At 51.2% G+C, this 19,081-nt stretch overlaps 1 protein-coding gene across 4 annotated transcripts in view; it reads left to right on the top strand.

The window, feature by feature from the left end:
- The first annotated feature begins 2,725 nt into the window (after nt 1-2,725).
- The window catches only part of krt222 (keratin 222), a 58,763-nt gene continuing 42,407 nt past the window's right edge, over nt 2,726-19,081 (top strand). For 2 of the 4 annotated variants that reach the window (XM_048560403.2, XM_048560400.2), the window contains exons 1-2: nt 3,618-3,819; nt 4,002-4,130. In XM_048560403.2, the coding sequence (XP_048416360.1) occupies nt 3,700-3,819; nt 4,002-4,130 (249 nt within the window). In that variant the 5' untranslated portion in view covers nt 3,618-3,699. Of the gene's footprint in view, nt 2,741-3,276; nt 3,575-3,617; nt 3,820-4,001; nt 4,131-19,081 lie in introns of those variants that run through there. The other 2 variants (XM_059638631.1, XM_048560402.2) reach the window with 2 other exon arrangements.

The raw sequence follows: 19,081 nt of genomic DNA, 5'->3' as shown, positions 1-19,081 counted from the left end.
GGACAGGCAATAAATGCTGGGCCCAGTATTAAAACAGTCTTTCATTCCCCTTCCCTAATCTGTGCTTTTACCATTGTTACAAAGTGCTTCCATGCTGTTTTTTATTTTGAGGATTTTATTTTAAAGACATCATTGACAGTGGTCCCTTTACATTTCTGGAGATTCCCAGATTAGAATCTTTTCAAAAAGTCACCAAAGAACATGGGTCAGTTTTATGTTAAATGTGACAACAAAGGATGGCAGTGAGAACGGACTGAGGAGAATTCTGGGAGTAGTCAGTTTGCTCACCATGACTGAGAAGTTTAGAGCCTGGGTTAGCCCATGGAACGGTGATGTTGTAGCCATTACGGAAACCTGGCTGAGAGAAGGGCAGGAGTAGCAGCTCAACATTCCAGGGTTTGGATGTTTCAGGTACGATAAAGAGGAATATAAGAGGCCTGGGGAGTTGTATTATTGACTAAGGAGAATATCACAGCTGCACAAAGTGAGGATACCTTGGAGGGTCCGTTCAGTGAGGCCGGGTGGGCAGGACTCATGAACAAGAAAGGTACAATCACCGTGAGGGGGTTATACTGTAGACCCCCCAATAGCCAGCGGGATTTAGGGGAAAAGATACGTAAGCAGATAATGGAAAGGTGTAAAACAACAGGGTTGTTGCATTGGGTGATGTTAGTTTCCCTCTATGTTGTCAGGGACTCTCTCAGTGCCAGGGGCTTCAATGGGGCAGAATTTGTTAGTTGCATCCAGGAGGGTTTCTTGAAACAATATGTGGATAGTCCAATTAGGGAAGGGGCTGTGCTAAACCTTGTATTGGGGAATGAGCCTGGCCTGGTGATTGAAGTTTCAGTCGGGGGAGTATTTTGGGAACATAATTCTGTAAGTTTTAAGATAGTTATGGATGAGAATAAGGCGGATCCTCGGGTGGAAGTGTTAAATTTGGGGAAGGCTAATTACAATAGAATTAGGCGGGAACTGGAGAAATTAGATTTGGGGCAGCTGTTTGAGTGGAACTCCATTTGTGATGTGGGAGTTTTTTAAAGGCCGGTTGATCATTTTTCAGGGCCGGCACATTCCTGTGAGAATGAAGGATAAGGATAGCAAGATTCAGGTATCCTGGATGACAAGAGACATTGAAAACTTAGTTAAAAAGAACAGGTACAATAAGGTTTAGGAAACTGAAATCAGACAAGGTCCCTGAGGAGTATAAAGGAAACAGGAAAGAACTTAAACAACGAATTGGCAGCATTCAAAGGGGCTAGGAAATATCCTTGGAAAATGGGATTAGGAAAATCCCAAGGCATTTTATATGCATATTCAGAACAAGAGGGTATCTGCATTAAAGGATTGGTCCACTCAAGCGCAAAGGAGGGAATTATTATCTGGAGCCAGAGGAAGTGGATCAGGTCTTTAATGAGTACTTCACATTGATATTTCCCAAGAAGGAGATGGGTGATGGTAAGATTAGGGGCAGTATGTTGATATTTTAGGGCATGGATTGTAGCATATTAACTATAAAGAGAAGCCAGACAAACTTGGACTGTTTTTGCTAGAGTGTTGGAGGCTGAGGGGGGCGCAAACTGATAGAACAGAACAGAACATTACAGCACAGTACAGGCCCTTCGGCCCGTGATGTTGTGCCGACCTGTCATACCAAGCTGAAGCCCACCATCTAGAATTATGAGAAGCATGGAAAGGGTGGATAGTCAGAGTCTTGGAAATGTCAAATAGTAGAGGGGGGGTGCATACGGATAAGGTGAAAAGGGTAAAGTTTAAAGGAGATGTACGAGGCAAGTTTTTTACAGTGAGGTAGGTGCCTGCCAGGGGAGGTGATAGAAGCAGATACAACAGCAATGGATGTGGACGTTCTGGATGTAAGTTTGCTCACTGAGCAAATAGACCGACGTGTGAATAGGCAGGAATTCAAAGGATAGGGACTGTGCACATGCAGACGGGATTAGTTTAGAATGGCTTCATGGTTGGCACAGATATGGTGGGCTGAAGGGTTTGTTCCTGTGCTGGACTATTCTCTGTTTTGTGAGTCACGTTGCAAACTATTCCCAGATGCACTGGGAACCAACTGCCTGGAAATTCTGGCTCTTAGGAAGTATTTGGATTCCTTTGGAGTTGCAGACAACTGTGTGATGGGAGCTTCCAACTATATCCCACTGCTTCCTGTTTCTGAAGAACTCTTCTTGTGATTCCAGTGTCAGAAACAAATCCCTGATGCAGTTATTGTACTAAAAAACAATTGGAAAACTTCTTCATGACATTTCTTGAAAGCTTGCACCTGTAAAGAAACCAGAGACCACTGCAAATGCCTAGTGACAAATCATGCACCAGAAAGTAAAACCCAAATCCTCTCAGGCTATTTTACATCTTTTCTTTTTTCCCACAAGACCTAACAATTGTGGGCCAGAAAAACACACTTTTTTTCCCAAAGCAAATCTCTGCAGGGGAAACCAATATTTTTCTTTACTTAGATAATAAAGTGTGAGGCTGGATGAACACAGCAGGCCCAGCAAGCATCTCAGGAGCACAAAAGCTGACGTTTTGGGCCTAGACCCTTCATCAGAGAGGGGGATGGGGTGAGGGTTCTGGAATAAATAGGGAGAGAGGGGGAGGCGGACCGAAGATGGAGAGAAAAGAAGATAGGTGGAGAGAGTATAGGTGGGGAGGTAGGGAGGGGATAGGTCAGTCCAGGGAAGACGGACAGGTCAAAGAGGTGGGATGAGATTAGTAGGTAGGAGATGGAGGTGCGGCTTGGGGTGGGAGGAAGGGATGGGTGAGAGGAAGAACAGGTTAGGGAGGCAGAGACAGGTTGGACTGGTTTTGGGATGCAGTGGGTGGAGGGGAAGAGCTGGGCTGGTTGTGTGGTGCAGTGGGGGGAGGGGACGAACTGGGCTGGTTTTGGGATGATACAATTTTTCTTTACTTAGCGTATGTTTGTGAGTGTGTGTGCGATCTGAATGTGTGGTTTTTTTGTTTTGTGTGTGTCTGTTGTGTGTGCATGTGTCTGTTTTATATCTAGTGTGTGTGTGTGCATGTGTCTGTTTTATATCTAGTGTGTGTGTGTGCATGTGAGAATATGTGTGTGTGTGCATGTGTCTGTTTTATATCTAGTGTGTGTGTGTGCATGTGAGAATATGTGTGTGTGTGCATGTGTCTGTTTTATATCTAGTGTGTGTGTGCATGTGAGAATATGTGTGTGTGTGCATGTGTCTGTTTTATATCTAGTGTGTGCGTGCATGTGAGAATGTGTGTGTGTGTGCATGTGTCTGTTTTATATCTAGTGTGTGTGTGTGTGTGCATGTGAGAATATGTGTGTGTGTGCATGTGTCTGTTTTATATCTAGTGTGTGTGTGTGTGCATGTGAGAATGTGTGTGTGTCTCTGGGTGAACAGACAAAGCCACACAAGCTGAAATATAGCAGCAAGTGGAACTCCTATTGTTCTGAAAGGCAGAATGATTTTAAACTGCACAACATTAAATCAGTCTGTGCATGACTGAGCTTTAAGGATGCTGACTGACTCTGAGTTTATCCACGTTCACATTGGATGTATTAACAGAGCTGAGTGTCAGTGTATTTTTGTATTCAGTCATTTTGAGTGCAGTATTGCTTTATGCTAATAATGCTGTCTGTGTCCCACTGCAGGTCTACGCTCTGCAGACTGTGCCAGTCTGTTAATACCCAGTTAGGCTATGGAAGATGGGGGCCGCCGGGAACTGGGACTGTCTCAGCTCCTCACAGACATTAAGAAGCATTATGAAAAGATTATACACAGGAATTGGATGGAATTAGACGCTTGTATCAACACTCAGGTATATTTTTGTGAACAAGGCCTCTGTCTCAATGAGACAGGCTGCGGAGAATGCTGACCTCATTGAAAGACTGTGCTTTGATTTCCATTAAGGTGTCTGGAATATAACAGCAGTATTACAAACACGAGATGGGAAATGCTAACACTGCATTCTTGATTATTTTTCATGATCTGTTTCGGTAGCTACTGGAAGTGAGTGATGCAGAGATGAATAAGAACGAAGATTCTCTGCAGGCAGCCCAGGCAGAGCTAAATAATGCCCGACGCCAGTGGCATAGCCTCCAGGTGGAAATTGAATCTCTTCATGCATTGGTAAGAGTGGCTATGAGATGTTAATTGGAACTTTTGTTTTAAAATTGTTGCACCCTACTATTCTGCCTTGACTCCCGGCTTCTAGGTTGGCTGATGAGTGCCTTTCACTTTCCAAAATCCCACTCAGAAATCCATTTTTCAAGGGTGAGCTTCGACAGAACATGTCTGGCAATTCCACTACAGTGTGCATCACACACAAACCAAACTCCCAATGTCCTTAGTTGCTGACTTCCTGGTCAGTTCAGGAGGAGCACCCCTTGCTCATTCTTCTTTTCCCCCATCACAGCCCAGGCTCAGTAAATCTAAAACCAACACTCTGACTCTGGGTCTAGACAAACAGTGTTACTCTACACTATTCCCATTTCAGATTGCCAATCTGTGAGGTCAGAGGAGAGGAACGTGCTCAGTCTATGGCAGCTTGTACAGTTAATGCACATATCCCTTAATCAGTGACTATGAAGCAGCACCCTCCGAGCACAGCTACAGAGATATTGCAATGGAGACGTCAGGGAATGGCTCCAGCGGGGAAGGACATCTCCTTGTCTGCGAGCAGTGAGAATACAGATAACTGCCTGTTGTCCGGTACAGATACTGTCCGACTGGATACACATGGAAGGCCAACAGTCTGGCCTCCAGTACAAACAGATTCTAGACATTAGTCATACTGTCTAGAAGTACCAACAGATTAACTTCAACAAAACAGCCAGGATTGACAGGACAAGACACCAGCACTTGAACCATACAGCGGTAACACGTCAGGTAATCCCTTCATGAGATTCCAGCTCGCTATCCACTCCATCCTGATGGGTTTTATCAGATTGCTGCACACTTATGAGGAGATCCTCCTCGTGTCACCATTTCCCCAGTTATAGAGGCAGTCAATGGAAACAGGCCATTTGGTTCAACCTGGCCATGTTGCTCCTGCCTAAATTGAGCCCCACTTGTCTGGGTTGAGTTTGTTAGTATCAGCCAGTGTGGCTTCCTTGGCAGGCTGGTCAACCCTGTGAGCCTTCACCCCTTAATTATGTAGGAGTTTAATGTCAAGACAGACTACATATGGCTGAGACTGTACATCAAACTGGTAGGGCATCAATATGCAGTTAAATCCTCCCACTTGTCTGGATGGGTGCAGCTCCAACAACACTCAATAAGTTTGAAACCATCCAGGACAAAGCAACCTGCTTGATTGGCACAAATCCAAAAGCATCCACTCCCTCCTCAAGATCTACAACATGCACTGCAGAAATTCACCAAAGATCCTCAGACAGCACCTTCCAAACCTACAACCACTTACATCCAGAAGGACAAGGGCAGCAGGTACATGGGAACACCACCATGTCCAAGTTCACCTCCAAACCACTCACCATCCTAATTTGGAAAAATATTGCCATTCCGTCAGAGTCACTCAAAATCCTGGAATTCCCCCCTTTAACAGCTTTGTGGGTCTACATACAGCACATGGACTACGGCAGTTCAAGAAGGCAGCTCACCTCTACCTTCTCAAGGGCAACTAGGGATGGGCAAGAAATGCTGGCCCAGCCAATGATGCCCACATCCCATGAGTGAAAAAAGAAGTTACAGCAAGTCAGTGTGTTTCGGGTCATGCGCTCTAATGACTACAATTCCCAAAATAAAGCAACTTACTCTGAGATTTTAGAGTAGATTTGTAACTCAGGTTGTGGCTGTTGTGGTTGGTTAACAGCCCCAATCAGGGAACTCCTATTCTTTGATGCCCACTTAGCTGACCTCGTTACAATCACCACATCCGTCCCCCTCTGAGGCTGAGGTTATAACTTATAAAGCTCCGATATTGTTTTATGTAGCTCCTCCTGGGCATTTTCGCACTGGGTCAGGTTCCTCTGGCTCGGCCTCTGGTAGAGGCAGTGTATACCACATAGTAGCTCGCCTTTTGCACCCAGATCGTTTCGGAAGAAATTCATTCTCATCTTCAGGCAAAGGCATTGAGGCAGTGACACCCGCCATGTCCATCTCAGATTCTGAGGTGTCTTCAAAGCTGGATGGAGAGGGAGAGCGCATGGGTTCCAGATCAGTTGGAAAGACAGTTGAGGAGCTGGGCACGTTCTGCTCCTGCGCCGTTTGTGAATTTGCAGCTTTCATATGGCCCATGGGTTTGTTCAGGACTGTCACACCTGCCTGAACTTCATGTGTCACTGCGCCTGACTTCGCATTGACCATGCCTCTCACCCAAGCAGGGTCATTCCCCTGGTTACTACGCCAAACTTCATCCCCTGAAAGTAAACTGTCTCTCTCACTTAGAGAAGTCTTGTGTCTGGCATTTGTGCTTCTGATGCCATTTCACCTCTCCCCCAGGCCCCGGAAGATCAGATTTAACCTGATGCAGGGTCTTCTCCCCATTAGCAACTCTGCTGGAGCTATCCCTGTTGTTGCATGGGGGATGGTCCTATAATCAAATAGGAACTAGGACAGGTTGGTATTGAGTGAAGCTGTAGGCAGTTTCTCAAAGCCTGCCTTCAAAGTTTGGAATGCTGTTTCTACCAGACCATTGGATGATGATTGGTATGGGGCTGTCCTTACATGACAAATACCATTTGATGTTCAGAAATATTCAAATTTCCTGCTGATAAACGATGGCCCGTTATCTGGGGGTCTGTGTTCTGCAAAAGATGCGCACAGTTTTCCTATTGTTGTCCCTGTGTTTGACAAATGAACTCTGTGCGTATCTGGCCATTTTAACTCGGCCCCCACAATGACTAAGACATTGAGTCCATAAAAGGATCTGCATAATCCAGGGTTTACCCAGCCATTCCCATGGAAGTGTGGGAGCTGCCGGTGGTAATTTTTGTCCTTGTTGACACTCTGGGCACTGCCCCCTCAATGCAAACTACGTCTGCATCTAATCCTGGCCTCCAGCCATAACTTCTCACCAACATCTTCATTTTGGAAACCCATCGGTGACCAGGGTGGGGTTCAGCCAGTGTCTGGCAGCGAGCTTTCTCCAGGACAATCACTCTGGCTCCCACAATAACATGCCGTCCTCTAGTTTGATCTGGTCTCTTTGGGTCCAAAAAGATTTCAGTTCTGCCTGTGATGGCTCTTTTTTCCCCCATCACCAGTAATTAGCTTTAGTTTTGCCAAGACCTTTCTGCACCCAAAGTCTGACATTGTCAGCTGTGACTGCAAGTGTTACCAGAAAGTTTGAAACCATTACAGAATTTTCCAGTGGGGGTACCACGGGTGGTGTATCTGCCAACAGGAGGTGGTGCATCTGCATTCGCTACTTGGCCACCTGCACGGTGTAATTATACGCACTTAGCATTAGAGCCCACCACTGGGTCTGGCCCGAAGCTATGGGTGGCCCTGCTCTGTTCTGATTAAGCAGACCGAGCAGGGGTTTGTAGTCCATTGTTATTACAAATTTACATCCATAAAGATATTGGTGGAATGTCCTGACTCCAAATATGACCACCACACCTTCCTTCCCTATCTGGGCGTATTTACGCTAGGCATTAGTCAAAATCCTGGATACATATGTTATTGGGCGTTCCTCTCCATTGGGTCACCTATGAGCAAACACTAACCCAATGCCATATGGGGAGGCATCACATGTCAATACCAGATCTCACTTGGGATCATAGTTTGCCAACACCTTAGAGATTGTTCGCTGTTTCTTCACTTGCCTGAAAGCTATGGTTTGGTTAGGCAACCATTTCCAAAGTTGACTCCTTTTCTAAGAATTGATGCAAATGTGCCATGATGGAGGCCAGGTTATGTATGAACTTTCTGTAATAAATCAACAACAGAAGGAAAGACCTAAGCTGCTGGACAGACATGGGAGCTGAGGCACCATTGATCGGCCTCATTTTCTTTTCCAGTAGGTAACCCAATCTTGTTGACTCTGTAGCCCAAGTAAGTCACCTGGGGGGCCTGGAACACATATTTTTCCTTTCTAAGGCATATGCCTGCCTGGGAGAAGCATTTAAGGACTGTGTCCAAGCTCTCTAAGTGATCCTTATTGGTTTTCCCTGTTATTAGCACATTGTCTAGATAAATGGCAATCCTGGCGGTGACCTTGTAAAATGTTCTCCAACATCCGATGATAAATGGCACAGTCATATGCTACTCCAGAAGGCAGTTTTGTATATTGGTACAAACCCTTAAGAGTATTAATTGTAACATACCTCTGGGAATCCTCATCTAACTATAACTGTAAGTACATATGGCTCCTGTCCAGCTTTGTGAAGGACAGTTCCCACCCTGTCCATGTTGCAAATAAATCCTCAGTGCTCGGGACTTGGGTATTTATGCGGCTAGAAAAAGTGATTTACTGTTTGTTTAAAATCCCTACAAAAGCGGACTGACCAGGTGGGCTTCACATTCGGTACAATCGGTGCTGCCCATTTACACGTGTGTTGGTATGTTAATTCCATCACTTTGCAGCCTCCTGATTTTCTGCTTTTACTTTTGCCTGTAAGGCAAATGGCACCGGGCGGGCCTTGCAGAACCGTGCAATTGCTTCCTGGTCAACATGCAAGGTGGCCTTGGCTCCTTTGGTAGTCCTTAAACTTTCCTGAAAAACTACCAGGTAATTAATTGGGACTTCATTGTGCCATTCGCTAATTGAAAGGTGCTGGGTCAGACAAGGTGAATCTCTCACGCCATCAATCTTGGCCCCAAGCCTTTTACGACGATCAATGGTAACTAAAGCAGCTGCTTCTCATAACAGGCACGAACTGAAGTTGTACTCTTAATATGTGAAGATTCCCCGGTAGAAGTTCTCAGTCTAGCTAAAGTCTTATGGAAACCTAAGGGTTGGAGTCCTGAGTGAATTTCGTTAAAGACTGGGTGAGCGATCACTGAAATGGCCATGCTGGTATTGACCTCTGTTAGAACCGGGTGACCGTTTAACCATTCGGAGACAGGAAGGGCTGCAGATGCTAAAAGCTAGAGTCAATAAATGTGGAGCTGGAAAAGGAGAGCAGGTCAGACAGCACTGAGGAGCAGGAAAGTCAGTGTTTCAGGCTGAAAGCCTTTGTCCTGATGAAGGGTTTTTAAGTTTTTGAGAAGGGTTTCAGCCCAGAACGTTGACTTTCCTGCTCCTCAGATGCTGTCTGACTGGCCGTGCTTTTCCAGCTCCACGTTTATTGACCATTTAACCAGACATTTGTTTTAATTGGTTCTGATTAGGATATTACTGAGCAATTTGACTGTTCAAACCAGAAGTTGGTGGACTTTCCAGGGTGTGCACTCTCCTGGAGACCAGCCAATAATTTCTATTAATCTATGTAGGTCTAGTGGGACTCTTTTTCTGTCTCGAGTCTGCACATCAGCAGGAATTACAACGGCCTGCTGGCCAGGATCATGAAGAATTTTTTAACTGTTTGGCTGAGGCTTGGCTTTGTTTTAGGATTTTGCTGTGGGCTGACCCCGAGTCCCCCTGTTCAGAGTACGTCCTGAGTGAGACTACGCAATTTTCTTCTCTCAAGTGATGTTCCCCAAGCTCAGGTGGCCTGGCGAGGGTGTCCACTTCCATTGGAATATCCTGCAACTCGTGTGCTCCACTTGCTGCATTTTCCAATTATGAAGCCACTTGTAGTGTCTGTTTGAAGTCTAGTTGGCCTTCAGCTAGTAGGTACTTGTGTATGGTTACATTGTTAATCCCACAGACCAATCGGTCTCTCAGCATCTCATTAAGGATTAAACCAAAGTCACATGCCCATGCCAGTTGTCTTAACTGAGTCAAAAATCCCAAAATGGATTCTCCTGACTCTCGAATTACCAAGTGAAACAATAGTGTCTCAGAATTAGAGGTGGCTTGGGATTATAATATTCCTTAGCTAACTCCGTCAACTCTTGAAAGGCTTTAGTTATCTGGTCCCTCAGGGAAAGTTAGGCTCCTAAAAACTGAAAAAGCTGAAGATCCACAAGCTGTCAGGAGAATTACTTGTTGCTTTTCATTTGCCTCAATGTCATTTTCCCAGAAAAAAAACACATTCTTTCCACATACTGGGCCCAGTCTTTGATGGCAGGATTGAACAGGTCAAGGTTCCTGAACAATGGCATGATGCCAGAAATGCTGACCCCAACTCAAAGATGACAGCTGTGATCAAATTTCTTCTAGATTGTTGCCACTAAACTAACTCCATAGAGGCCAGTATCCCATCACCAAGTCACCCTTGTTGGGCCTTCTACGTATTGATGCAAAAAAAACTCCTTGGATACTGAAATAACTCCACAGGAGCTGATAGTCCGTCATCAAGTAACTCTTTACTTATACACACAAAGTACTTGACACTATTCCGGCTTCCTCAGAGCAAGCTCTCAGAGTGAACAGAAACCCTGACATTCCTGTTTATATCTATTAGGCAGGGCTCCCTGATTGCACTCGGTTAACAGCCCCAGCCAGGGAACTCCTTTTCTATGAGGTACTGCTGGTTGGCCTTGTTACAGTCACAACATTAACAACTCTTCTGTGTGCGTGGATATTCTGTGGTATTGTTCAGAGACAGGAAGGTAATGGAGCACATGACAACTAGTTACAAATCCATTTAAGACTCTGTTGTTAAAAGTTGTTAATTATATATGATGGAAACTGCAGGTGCACATTGGGATGTAAATTTCAGACCTCATGCCTGCGCCTGGATTTCTCTTCTCATCAACAAATGTTGAATGCTTGTGATCCATGCAAAACGTTTATATTCCAGCAAATCTTCCTGCTCATTATAAACTGAAGGATGAGTTCTGGCAATTGTGGAATGGTAATGTCACTGAACTGGTCACCCAAAGGTCCAGGCTCTGGGTACAAATGTTTGAATCCCACCTCAGTAGCTGCTGGTCTTTTAATTCACTCAATGAATCAAGAATTGAAAGCCAGCCTCAGTGATGGTGACTTTGAAGCTATCATTGATTGTCATAAAATCCCATCTTGTTCACTGATGCTTTTTAGGGAGGGAACTGCCATTCTTACTCAGTCTGACCCACATGTGCCTCCAGGGCCACAGCAGTGTGGTTGACTCTTAACCACCCTCTGAAATGGCCTTTGGAATCTGCTCAGTTCAAGGGCAATTAGGGATGTGCAACAAACACAGACCTTGTAGCAACACTCATATCTCATGAAAAAATAAAGAAATAAAACCTTTGTACCATTGGTGAACTTCGATATTGGGCTCTCTGCTATCAGTCAGTTGGGAATAATCAAGGTTCCAGCTCAGATTTTTGCAGGACATTTCTTTCCAATTCAAAAGTATATCCATTTTTCCAACCATTTCATTTCTCCTAATCCATCCACTAACCAAACTAATAATTTGCCTTAAATTCCTCAAGTTTTAAAGTTTAATTACTAGCCTCCAAGGTGGAATGTTACTAAAATGCTTTCTTGAAATCTAAACAAACTTCATTCTTAGGTATTCTCCAGGCCATTACTTTTGCCACTTCCTGAAAAGACTCAATAAAATTCATCAGCCCCTCATCTACGCTTTACAAGTCAATGTTCATGGTCGTGTGAAATTTTGTGATGACCGCAATCCCTTTACTTTCCACAACAGCTCCTGATAGTGTTGTCACAACATTAGTCTAACTGTATGGGATGGCCTGGTTTCTCTCCTTCTTATCATTTGCCATTTTCCAACTAAAAGAAACTATCCACAATTTGACAGAATGTTTGGAAAATTCAAGCTAAGTTTCTGTCTTTTTTCCCTTGAAACCCTGAATGAAAATCATCAGGTCTCAAGGAATTTTGTCATTACTGGAAGTACCTAGAATCATAGAATTTCAGTGCAGATAGAGGTATCTGGCTCACTAAGTCTGCTCTGACCCCCTGAAGAGTGTCTTAAACCCCAACCTAGTCTCTGTAACGCTGCATTTATCTAACCTACACATCCCTGGGCACTATGGACAATTTAGCATGATGAATCCAACCAACCTTTAACTGTGGGATGAAAACAGAGATCCCGGAGGAAATCCACACAGACACAGGGAGAATGTGCTGGTCAGCCAGCAGGATGACACAGGAGTGGGATTGATCTAGAACTCACACCTGTGAGGATATTGAAGGGAAGGGACTGAATGATTTCAAAAGCAAATTGAATGACTGCTGAACTGTTGGAAAGTCAGTGCTGAGGGAGTGTTGAGGTAGACTGCAACGATTCAACACTACCTCCTCAAGGGCAACTAGAGATGAACAATAAATGCTGGCCCAGCCACCGATGCCCACGTCCCACAAATGAATTTTAAAAATCCACACAAACAGTTGACCAAGGGTGGAATCAAACCCAGGTCCCGAGCACTGTGAGGCAGCTGTGCTAACCACTGAGTCACCATGCCACCCCACTTATCTTCAAACCTTCTTTCAGTAATTTGGCAGGTTTCAGTCCTTGCTATTCCTTTCGTTGATTGTGAAAATGACAAAGAAAGGAATTATTCAATGAGTCTTCCATTTCCTCATTTTCACTTACAACTTTTTTTTATTCATTTATAGCCCCTCCAAATTATTTTTGAGAAGTAAGCGGTGAGACAACATTGTTATAACAACTGAGTGGCTTCTAGGCCATTTCTGTGGGCAGTTAGGAGTCAATGACATTGCTGAGGGTATGGGCTCACGTATGGACCAGACTGAGCAACGACGGCAGATTTCCTTTCAGAATATCTCTATTAATGGATTTTACAAGAACTATAGGGAACAGAGCTTTTAAGGTACTGGGGAAAAGGTAGTGTGGTTAGGTGAGGAGGAACTTTACTATACAGGAGTGGGAATGATCTGGAACTCACACCCTGCGAGGGTCTTGAAGATGAGGGACTGAATGATTTCAAAAAGAAACTGAATGAGTGCTACACTGTCAGAGGGTCAGTGCTGAGGGAACACTGCACTGTCGGAGGGTCAGCACTGAGGGAGCGGGCACTGTCGGAGGGTCAGTGCTGAGGGAGCAGGCACTGTCGGAGGGTCAGTGCTGAGGGAGCGCCGCACTGTCGGAGGGTCAGTGCTGAGGGAGCAGGCACTGTCAGAGGGTCAGTGCTGAGGGAGCAGACACTGTCGGAGGGTCAGTACTGAGGGAGCGCCGCACTGTCGGAGGATCAGTGCTGAGGGAGCGCCGCACTGTCGGAGGGTCAGTGCTGAGGGAGCACTGCACTGTTCGAGGGTCAGTGTTGAGGGAGCGGGCACTATCGGAGGGTCAGTGTTGAGGGAGCGCTGCACTGTCGGAGGGTCAGTGCTGAAGGAGCGCCACACTGTCGGAGGGTCAGTGTTGAGGGAGCGCTGCACTGTCGGAGGGTCAGTGCTGAGGGAGCGGGCACTGTCGGAGGGTCAGTGTTGAGGGAGGGCTGCACTGTCGGAGGGTCAGTGCTGAAGGAGCGGGCACTGTCGGAGGGTCAGTGCTGAGGGAGCGCCGCACTGTCGGAGGGTCAGTGTTGAGGGAGCGGGCAATGTCGGAGGGTCAGTGCTGAGGGAGCGCCGAACTGTCGGAGGGTCAGTGCTGAAGGAGTGCTGCACTGTCAGAGAGTCAGTGCTGAGGGAGCGCCGCACTGTCGGAAGGTCAGTACTAAGGGAGCGCTGCACTGTCGGAAGGTCAGTACTAAGGGAGCGCCGCACTGTCAGAGAGTTAGTGCTGAAGGAGCGCCGCACTGTCGGAAGGTCAGTACTAAGGGAGTGCCGCACTGTCGGAGGGTCAGTGCTGAGGGAGCGCCGCACTGTCGGAGGGTCAGTGCTGAGGGAGCGGGCACTGTCAGAGGGTCAGTGCTGAGGGAGGGGGCACTGTCGGAGGGTCAGCATTGAGGGAGTGGGCACTGTCGGAGGGTCAGCGCTGAGGGAGTGGGCACTGTCGGAGGGTCAGCACTGAGGGAGTGGGCACTGTTGGAGGGTCAGCGGTGAGGGAGCGCTGCACTGTCGGAGGGTCAGTGTTGAGGGAGCGGGCACTGTCGGAGGGTCAGTGTTGAGGGAGCGCTGCACTGTCAGAGGGTCAGTGCTGAGGGAGCGGGCACTGTCAGAGGGTCAGTGCTGAGGGAGTGGGCACTGTCGGAGGGTCAGTGCTGAGGGAGTGGGCACTGTCGGAGGGTCAGGGCTGAGGGAGTGGGCACTGTCGGAGGGTCAGCGCTGAGGGAGGGGGCACTGTCGGAGGGTCAGCGCTGAGGGAGGGGGCACTGTCGGAGGGTCAGCGCTGAGGGAGCGGGCTCTGTCAGAGGGTCAGTGCTGAGGGAGCAGGCACTGTCGGAGGGTCAGAGCTGAGGGAGTGGGCACAGTCGGAGGGTCAGTGCTGAGGGAGCGGGCACTGTCGGAGGGTCAGTGCTGAGGGAGCGGGCACAGTCGGAGGGTCAGTGCTGAGGGAGCGGGCACTGTCGGAGGGTCAGTGCTGAGGGAGCGCCGCACTGTCGGAGGGTCAGTGCTGAGGGAGCGCCGCACTGTCGGAGGGTCAGTGCTGAGGGAGCACTGCACTGTTCGAGGGTCAGTGTTGAGGGAGCGGGCACTATCGGAGGGTCAGTGTTGAGGGAGCGCTGCACTGTCGGAGGGTCAGTGCTGAAGGAGCGCCACACTGTCGGAGGGTCAGTGTTGAGGGAGCGCTGCACTGTCGGAGGGTCAGTGCTGAGGGAGCGGGCACTGTCGGAGGGTCAGTGTTGAGGGAGGGCTGCACTGTCGGAGGGTCAGTGCTGAAGGAGCGGGCACTGTCGGAGGGTCAGTGCTGAGGGAGCGCCGCACTGTCGGAGGGTCAGTGTTGAGGGAGCGCTGCACTGTCGGAGGGTCAGTGCTGAAGGAGCGGGCAATGTCGGAGGGTCAGTGCTGAGGGAGCGCCGAACTGTCGGAGGGTCAGTGCTGAAGGAGTGCTGCACTGTCAGAGAGTCAGTGCTGAGGGAGCGCCGCACTGTCGGAAGGTCAGTACTAAGGGAGCGCCGCACTGTCAGAGAGTTAGTGCTGAAGGAGCGCCGCACTGTCGGAAGGTCAGTACTACGGGAGTGCCGCACTGTCGGAGGGTCAGTGCTGAGGGAGTGCCGCACTGTCGGAGGGTCAGTGCTGAGGGAGCGGGCACTGTCAGAGGGTCAGTGCTGAGGGAGGGGGCACTGTCGGAGGGTCAGCATTGAGGGAGTGGGCACTGTCAGAGGGTCAGTGCTGAGGGAGTGGGCACTGTCGGAGGGTCAGTGCTGAGGGAGTGGGCACTGTCGGAGGGTCAGTGCTGAGGGAGGGGGCACAGTCGGAGGGTCAGAGCTGAGGGAGCGGGCACAGTCGGAGGGTCAGTGCTGAGGGAGCGGGCACTGTCGGAGGGTCAGTGCTGAGGGAGAGGGCACAGTCGGAGGGTCAGTGCTGAGGGAGCGGGCACTGTCGGAGGGTCAGTGCTGAGGGAGCGCCGCACTGTCGGAGGGTCAGTGCTGAGGGAGCACTGCACTGTTCGAGGGTCAGTGTTGAGGGAGCGGGCACTATCGGAGGGTCAGTGTTGAGGGAGCGCTGCACTGTCGGAGGGTCAGTGCTGAAGGAGCGCCACACTGTCGGAGGGTCAGTGTTGAGGGAGCGCTGCACTGTCGGAGGGTCAGTGCTGAGGGAGCGGGCACTGTCGGAGGGTCAGTGTTGAGGGAGGGCTGCACTGTCGGAGGGTCAGTGCTGAAGGAGCGGGCACTGTCGGAGGGTCAGTGCTGAGGGAGCGCCGCACTGTCGGAGGGTCAGTGCTGAGGGAGCGGGCACTGTCGGAGGGTCAGTGTTGAGGGAGCGCTGCACTGTCGGAGGGTCAGTGCTGAAGGAGCGGGCACTGTCGGAGGGTCAGTGCTGAGGGAGCGCCGCACTGTCGGAGGGTCAGTGTTGAGGGAGCGCTGCACTGTCGGAGGGTCAGTGCTGAAGGAGCGGGCACTGTCGGAGGGTCAGTACTGAGGGAGCGCCGAACTGTCGGAAGGTCAGTACTAAGGGAGCGCCGCACTGTCAGAGAGTTAGTGCTGAAGGAGCGCCGCACTGTCGGAAGGTCAGTACTAAGGGAGTGCCGCACTGTCGGAGGGTCAGTGCTGAGGGAGCGGGCACTGTCAGAGGGTCAGTGCTGAGGGAGGGGGCACTGTCGGAGGGTCAGCATTGAGGGAGTGGGCACTGTCAGAGGGTCAGTGCTGAGGGAGTGGGCACTGTCGGAGGGTCAGTGCTGAGGGAGTGGGCACTGTCGGAGGGTCAGTGCTGAGGGAGGGGGCACTGTCGGAGGGTCAGCGCTGAGGGAGGGGGCACTGTCGGAGGGTCAGCGCTGAGGGAGGGGGCACTGTCGGAGGGTCAGCATTGAGGGAGTGGGCACTGTCAGAGGGTCAGTGCTGAGGGAGTGGGCACTGTCGGAGGGTCAGTGCTGAGGGAGTGGGCACTGTTGGAGGGTCAGTGCTGAGGGAGGGGGCACTGTCGGAGGGTCAGCGCTGAGGGAGTGGGCACTGTCGGAGGGTCAGCACTGAGGGAGTGGGCACTGTTGGAGGGTCAGTGCTGAGGGAGTGGGCACTGTCGGAGGGTCAGTGCTGAGGGAGGGGGCACTGTCGGAGGGTCAGCGCTGAGGGAGCGCTGCACTGTCGGAGGGTCAGTGTTGAGGGAGCGCTGCACTGTCGGAGGGTCAGTGCTGAGGGAGCGGGCACTGTCGGAGGGTCAGTGTTGAGGGAGGGCTGCACTGTCGGAGGGTCAGTGCTGAAGGAGCGGGCACTGTCGGAGGGTCAGTGCTGAGGGAGCGCCGCACTGTCGGAGGGTCAGTGTTGAGGGAGCGGGCAATGTCGGAGGGTCAGTGCTGAGGGAGCGCCGAACTGTCGGAGGGTCAGTGCTGAAGGAGTGCTGCACTGTCAGAGAGTCAGTGCTGAGGGAGCGCCGCACTGTCGGAGGGTCAGTGTTGAGGGAGCGCCGCACTGTCGGAAGGTCAGTACTACGGGAGTGCCGCACTGTCGGAGGGTCAGTGCTGAGGGAGTGCCGCACTGTCGGAGGGTCAGTGCTGAGGGAGCGGGCACTGTCAGAGGGTCAGTGCTGAGGGAGGGGGCACTGTCGGAGGGTCAGCATTGAGGGAGTGGGCACTGTCAGAGGGTCAGTGCTGAGGGAGTGGGCACTGTCGGAGGGTCAGTGCTGAGGGAGTGGGCACTGTCGGAGGGTCAGTGCTGAGGGAGGGGGCACTGTCGGAGGGTCAGCACTGAGGGAGGGGGCACTGTCGGAGGGTCAGCGCTGAGGGAGCGGGCTCTGTCGGAGGGTCAGTGCTGAGGGAGCAGGCACTGTCGGAGGGTCAGTGCTGAGGGAGCGGGCACTGTCGGAGGGTCAGAGCTGAGGGAGCGGGCACAGTCGGAGGGTCAGTGCTGAGGGAGCGGGCACTGTCGGAGGGTCAGTGCTGAGGGAGCGGGCACAGTCGGAGGGTCAGTGCTGAGGGAGCGGGCACTGTCGGAGGGTCAGAGCTGAGGGAGTGGGCACTGTCAGAGGGTCAGTGCTGAGGGAGTGGGCAATGTCGGAGGGTCAGTGTTGAGGGAGCGCTGCACTGTTGGAGGGTCAGTGTTGAGGGAGCGGGCACTATCGGAGGGTCAGTGTTGAGGGAGTGGGCACTGTTGGAGGGTCAGTGTTGAGGGAGGGCTGCACTGTCGGAGGGTCAGTGCTGAAGGAGCGGGCACTGTCGGAGGGTCAGTGCTGAGGGAGCGCCGCACTGTCGGAGGGTCAGTGCTGAGGGAGCGGGCACTGTCGGAGGGTCAGTGTTGAGGGAGCGCTGCACTGTCGGAGGGTCAGTGCTGAAGGAGCGGGCACTGTCGGAGGGTCAGTGCTGAGGGAGCGCCGCACTGTCGGAGGGTCAGTGTTGAGGGAGCGCTGCACTGTCGGAGGGTCAGTGCTGAAGGAGCGGGCACTGTCGGAGGGTCAGTACTGAGGGAGCGCCGAACTGTCGGAAGGTCAGTACTAAGGGAGCGCCGCACTGTCAGAGAGTTAGTGCTGAAGGAGCGCCGCACTGTCGGAAGGTCAGTACTAAGGGAGTGCCGCACTGTCGGAGGGTCAGTGCTGAGGGAGCGGGCACTGTCAGAGGGTCAGTGCTGAGGGAGGGGGCACTGTCGGAGGGTCAGCATTGAGGGAGTGGGCACTGTCAGAGGGTCAGTGCTGAGGGAGTGGGCACTGTCGGAGGGTCAGTGCTGAGGGAGTGGGCACTGTCGGAGGGTCAGCGCTGAGGGAGGGGGCACTGTCGGAGGGTCAGCGCTGAGGGAGGGGGCACTGTCGGAGGGTCAGCATTGAGGGAGTGGGCACTGTCAGAGGGTCAGTGCTGAGGGAGTGGGCACTGTCGGAGGGTCAGTGCTGAGGGAGTGGGCACTGTTGGAGGGTCAGTGCTGAGGGAGGGGGCACTGTCGGAGGGTCAGCGCTGAGGGAGTGGGCACTGTCGGAGGGTCAGCACTGAGGGAGTGGGCACTGTTGGAGGGTCAGTGCTGAGGGAGTGGGCACTGTCGGAGGGTCAGTGCTGAGGGAGGGGGCACTGTCGGAGGGTCAGCGCTGAGGGAGCGCTGCACTGTCGGAGGGTCAGTGTTGAGGGAGCGCTGCACTGTCGGAGGGTCAGTGCTGAGGGAGCGGGCACTGTCGGAGGGTCAGTGTTGAGGGAGGGCTGCACTGTCGGAGGGTCAGTGCTGAAGGAGCGGGCACTGTCGGAGGGTCAGTGCTGAGGGAGCGCCGCACTGTCGGAGGGTCAGTGTTGAGGGAGCGGGCAATGTCGGAGGGTCAGTGCTGAGGGAGCGCCGAACTGTCGGAGGGTCAGTGCTGAAGGAGTGCTGCACTGTCAGAGAGTCAGTGCTGAGGGAGCGCCGCACTGTCGGAGGGTCAGTGTTGAGGGAGCGCCGCACTGTCGGAAGGTCAGTACTACGGGAGTGCCGCACTGTCGGAGGGTCAGTGCTGAGGGAGTGCCGCACTGTCGGAGGGTCAGTGCTGAGGGAGCGGGCACTGTCAGAGGGTCAGTGCTGAGGGAGTGGGCACTGTCGGAGGGTCAGCACTGAGGGAGTGGGCACTGTTGGAGGGTCAGTGCTGAGGGAGTGGGCACTGTCGGAGGGTC

Source organism: Stegostoma tigrinum, chromosome 31 (assembly GCF_030684315.1).
Source record: "Stegostoma tigrinum isolate sSteTig4 chromosome 31, sSteTig4.hap1, whole genome shotgun sequence".
Lineage (NCBI taxonomy): Eukaryota > Metazoa > Chordata > Chondrichthyes > Orectolobiformes > Stegostomatidae > Stegostoma > Stegostoma tigrinum.
This window is presented reverse-complemented; position numbering and strand designations above follow the sequence as displayed.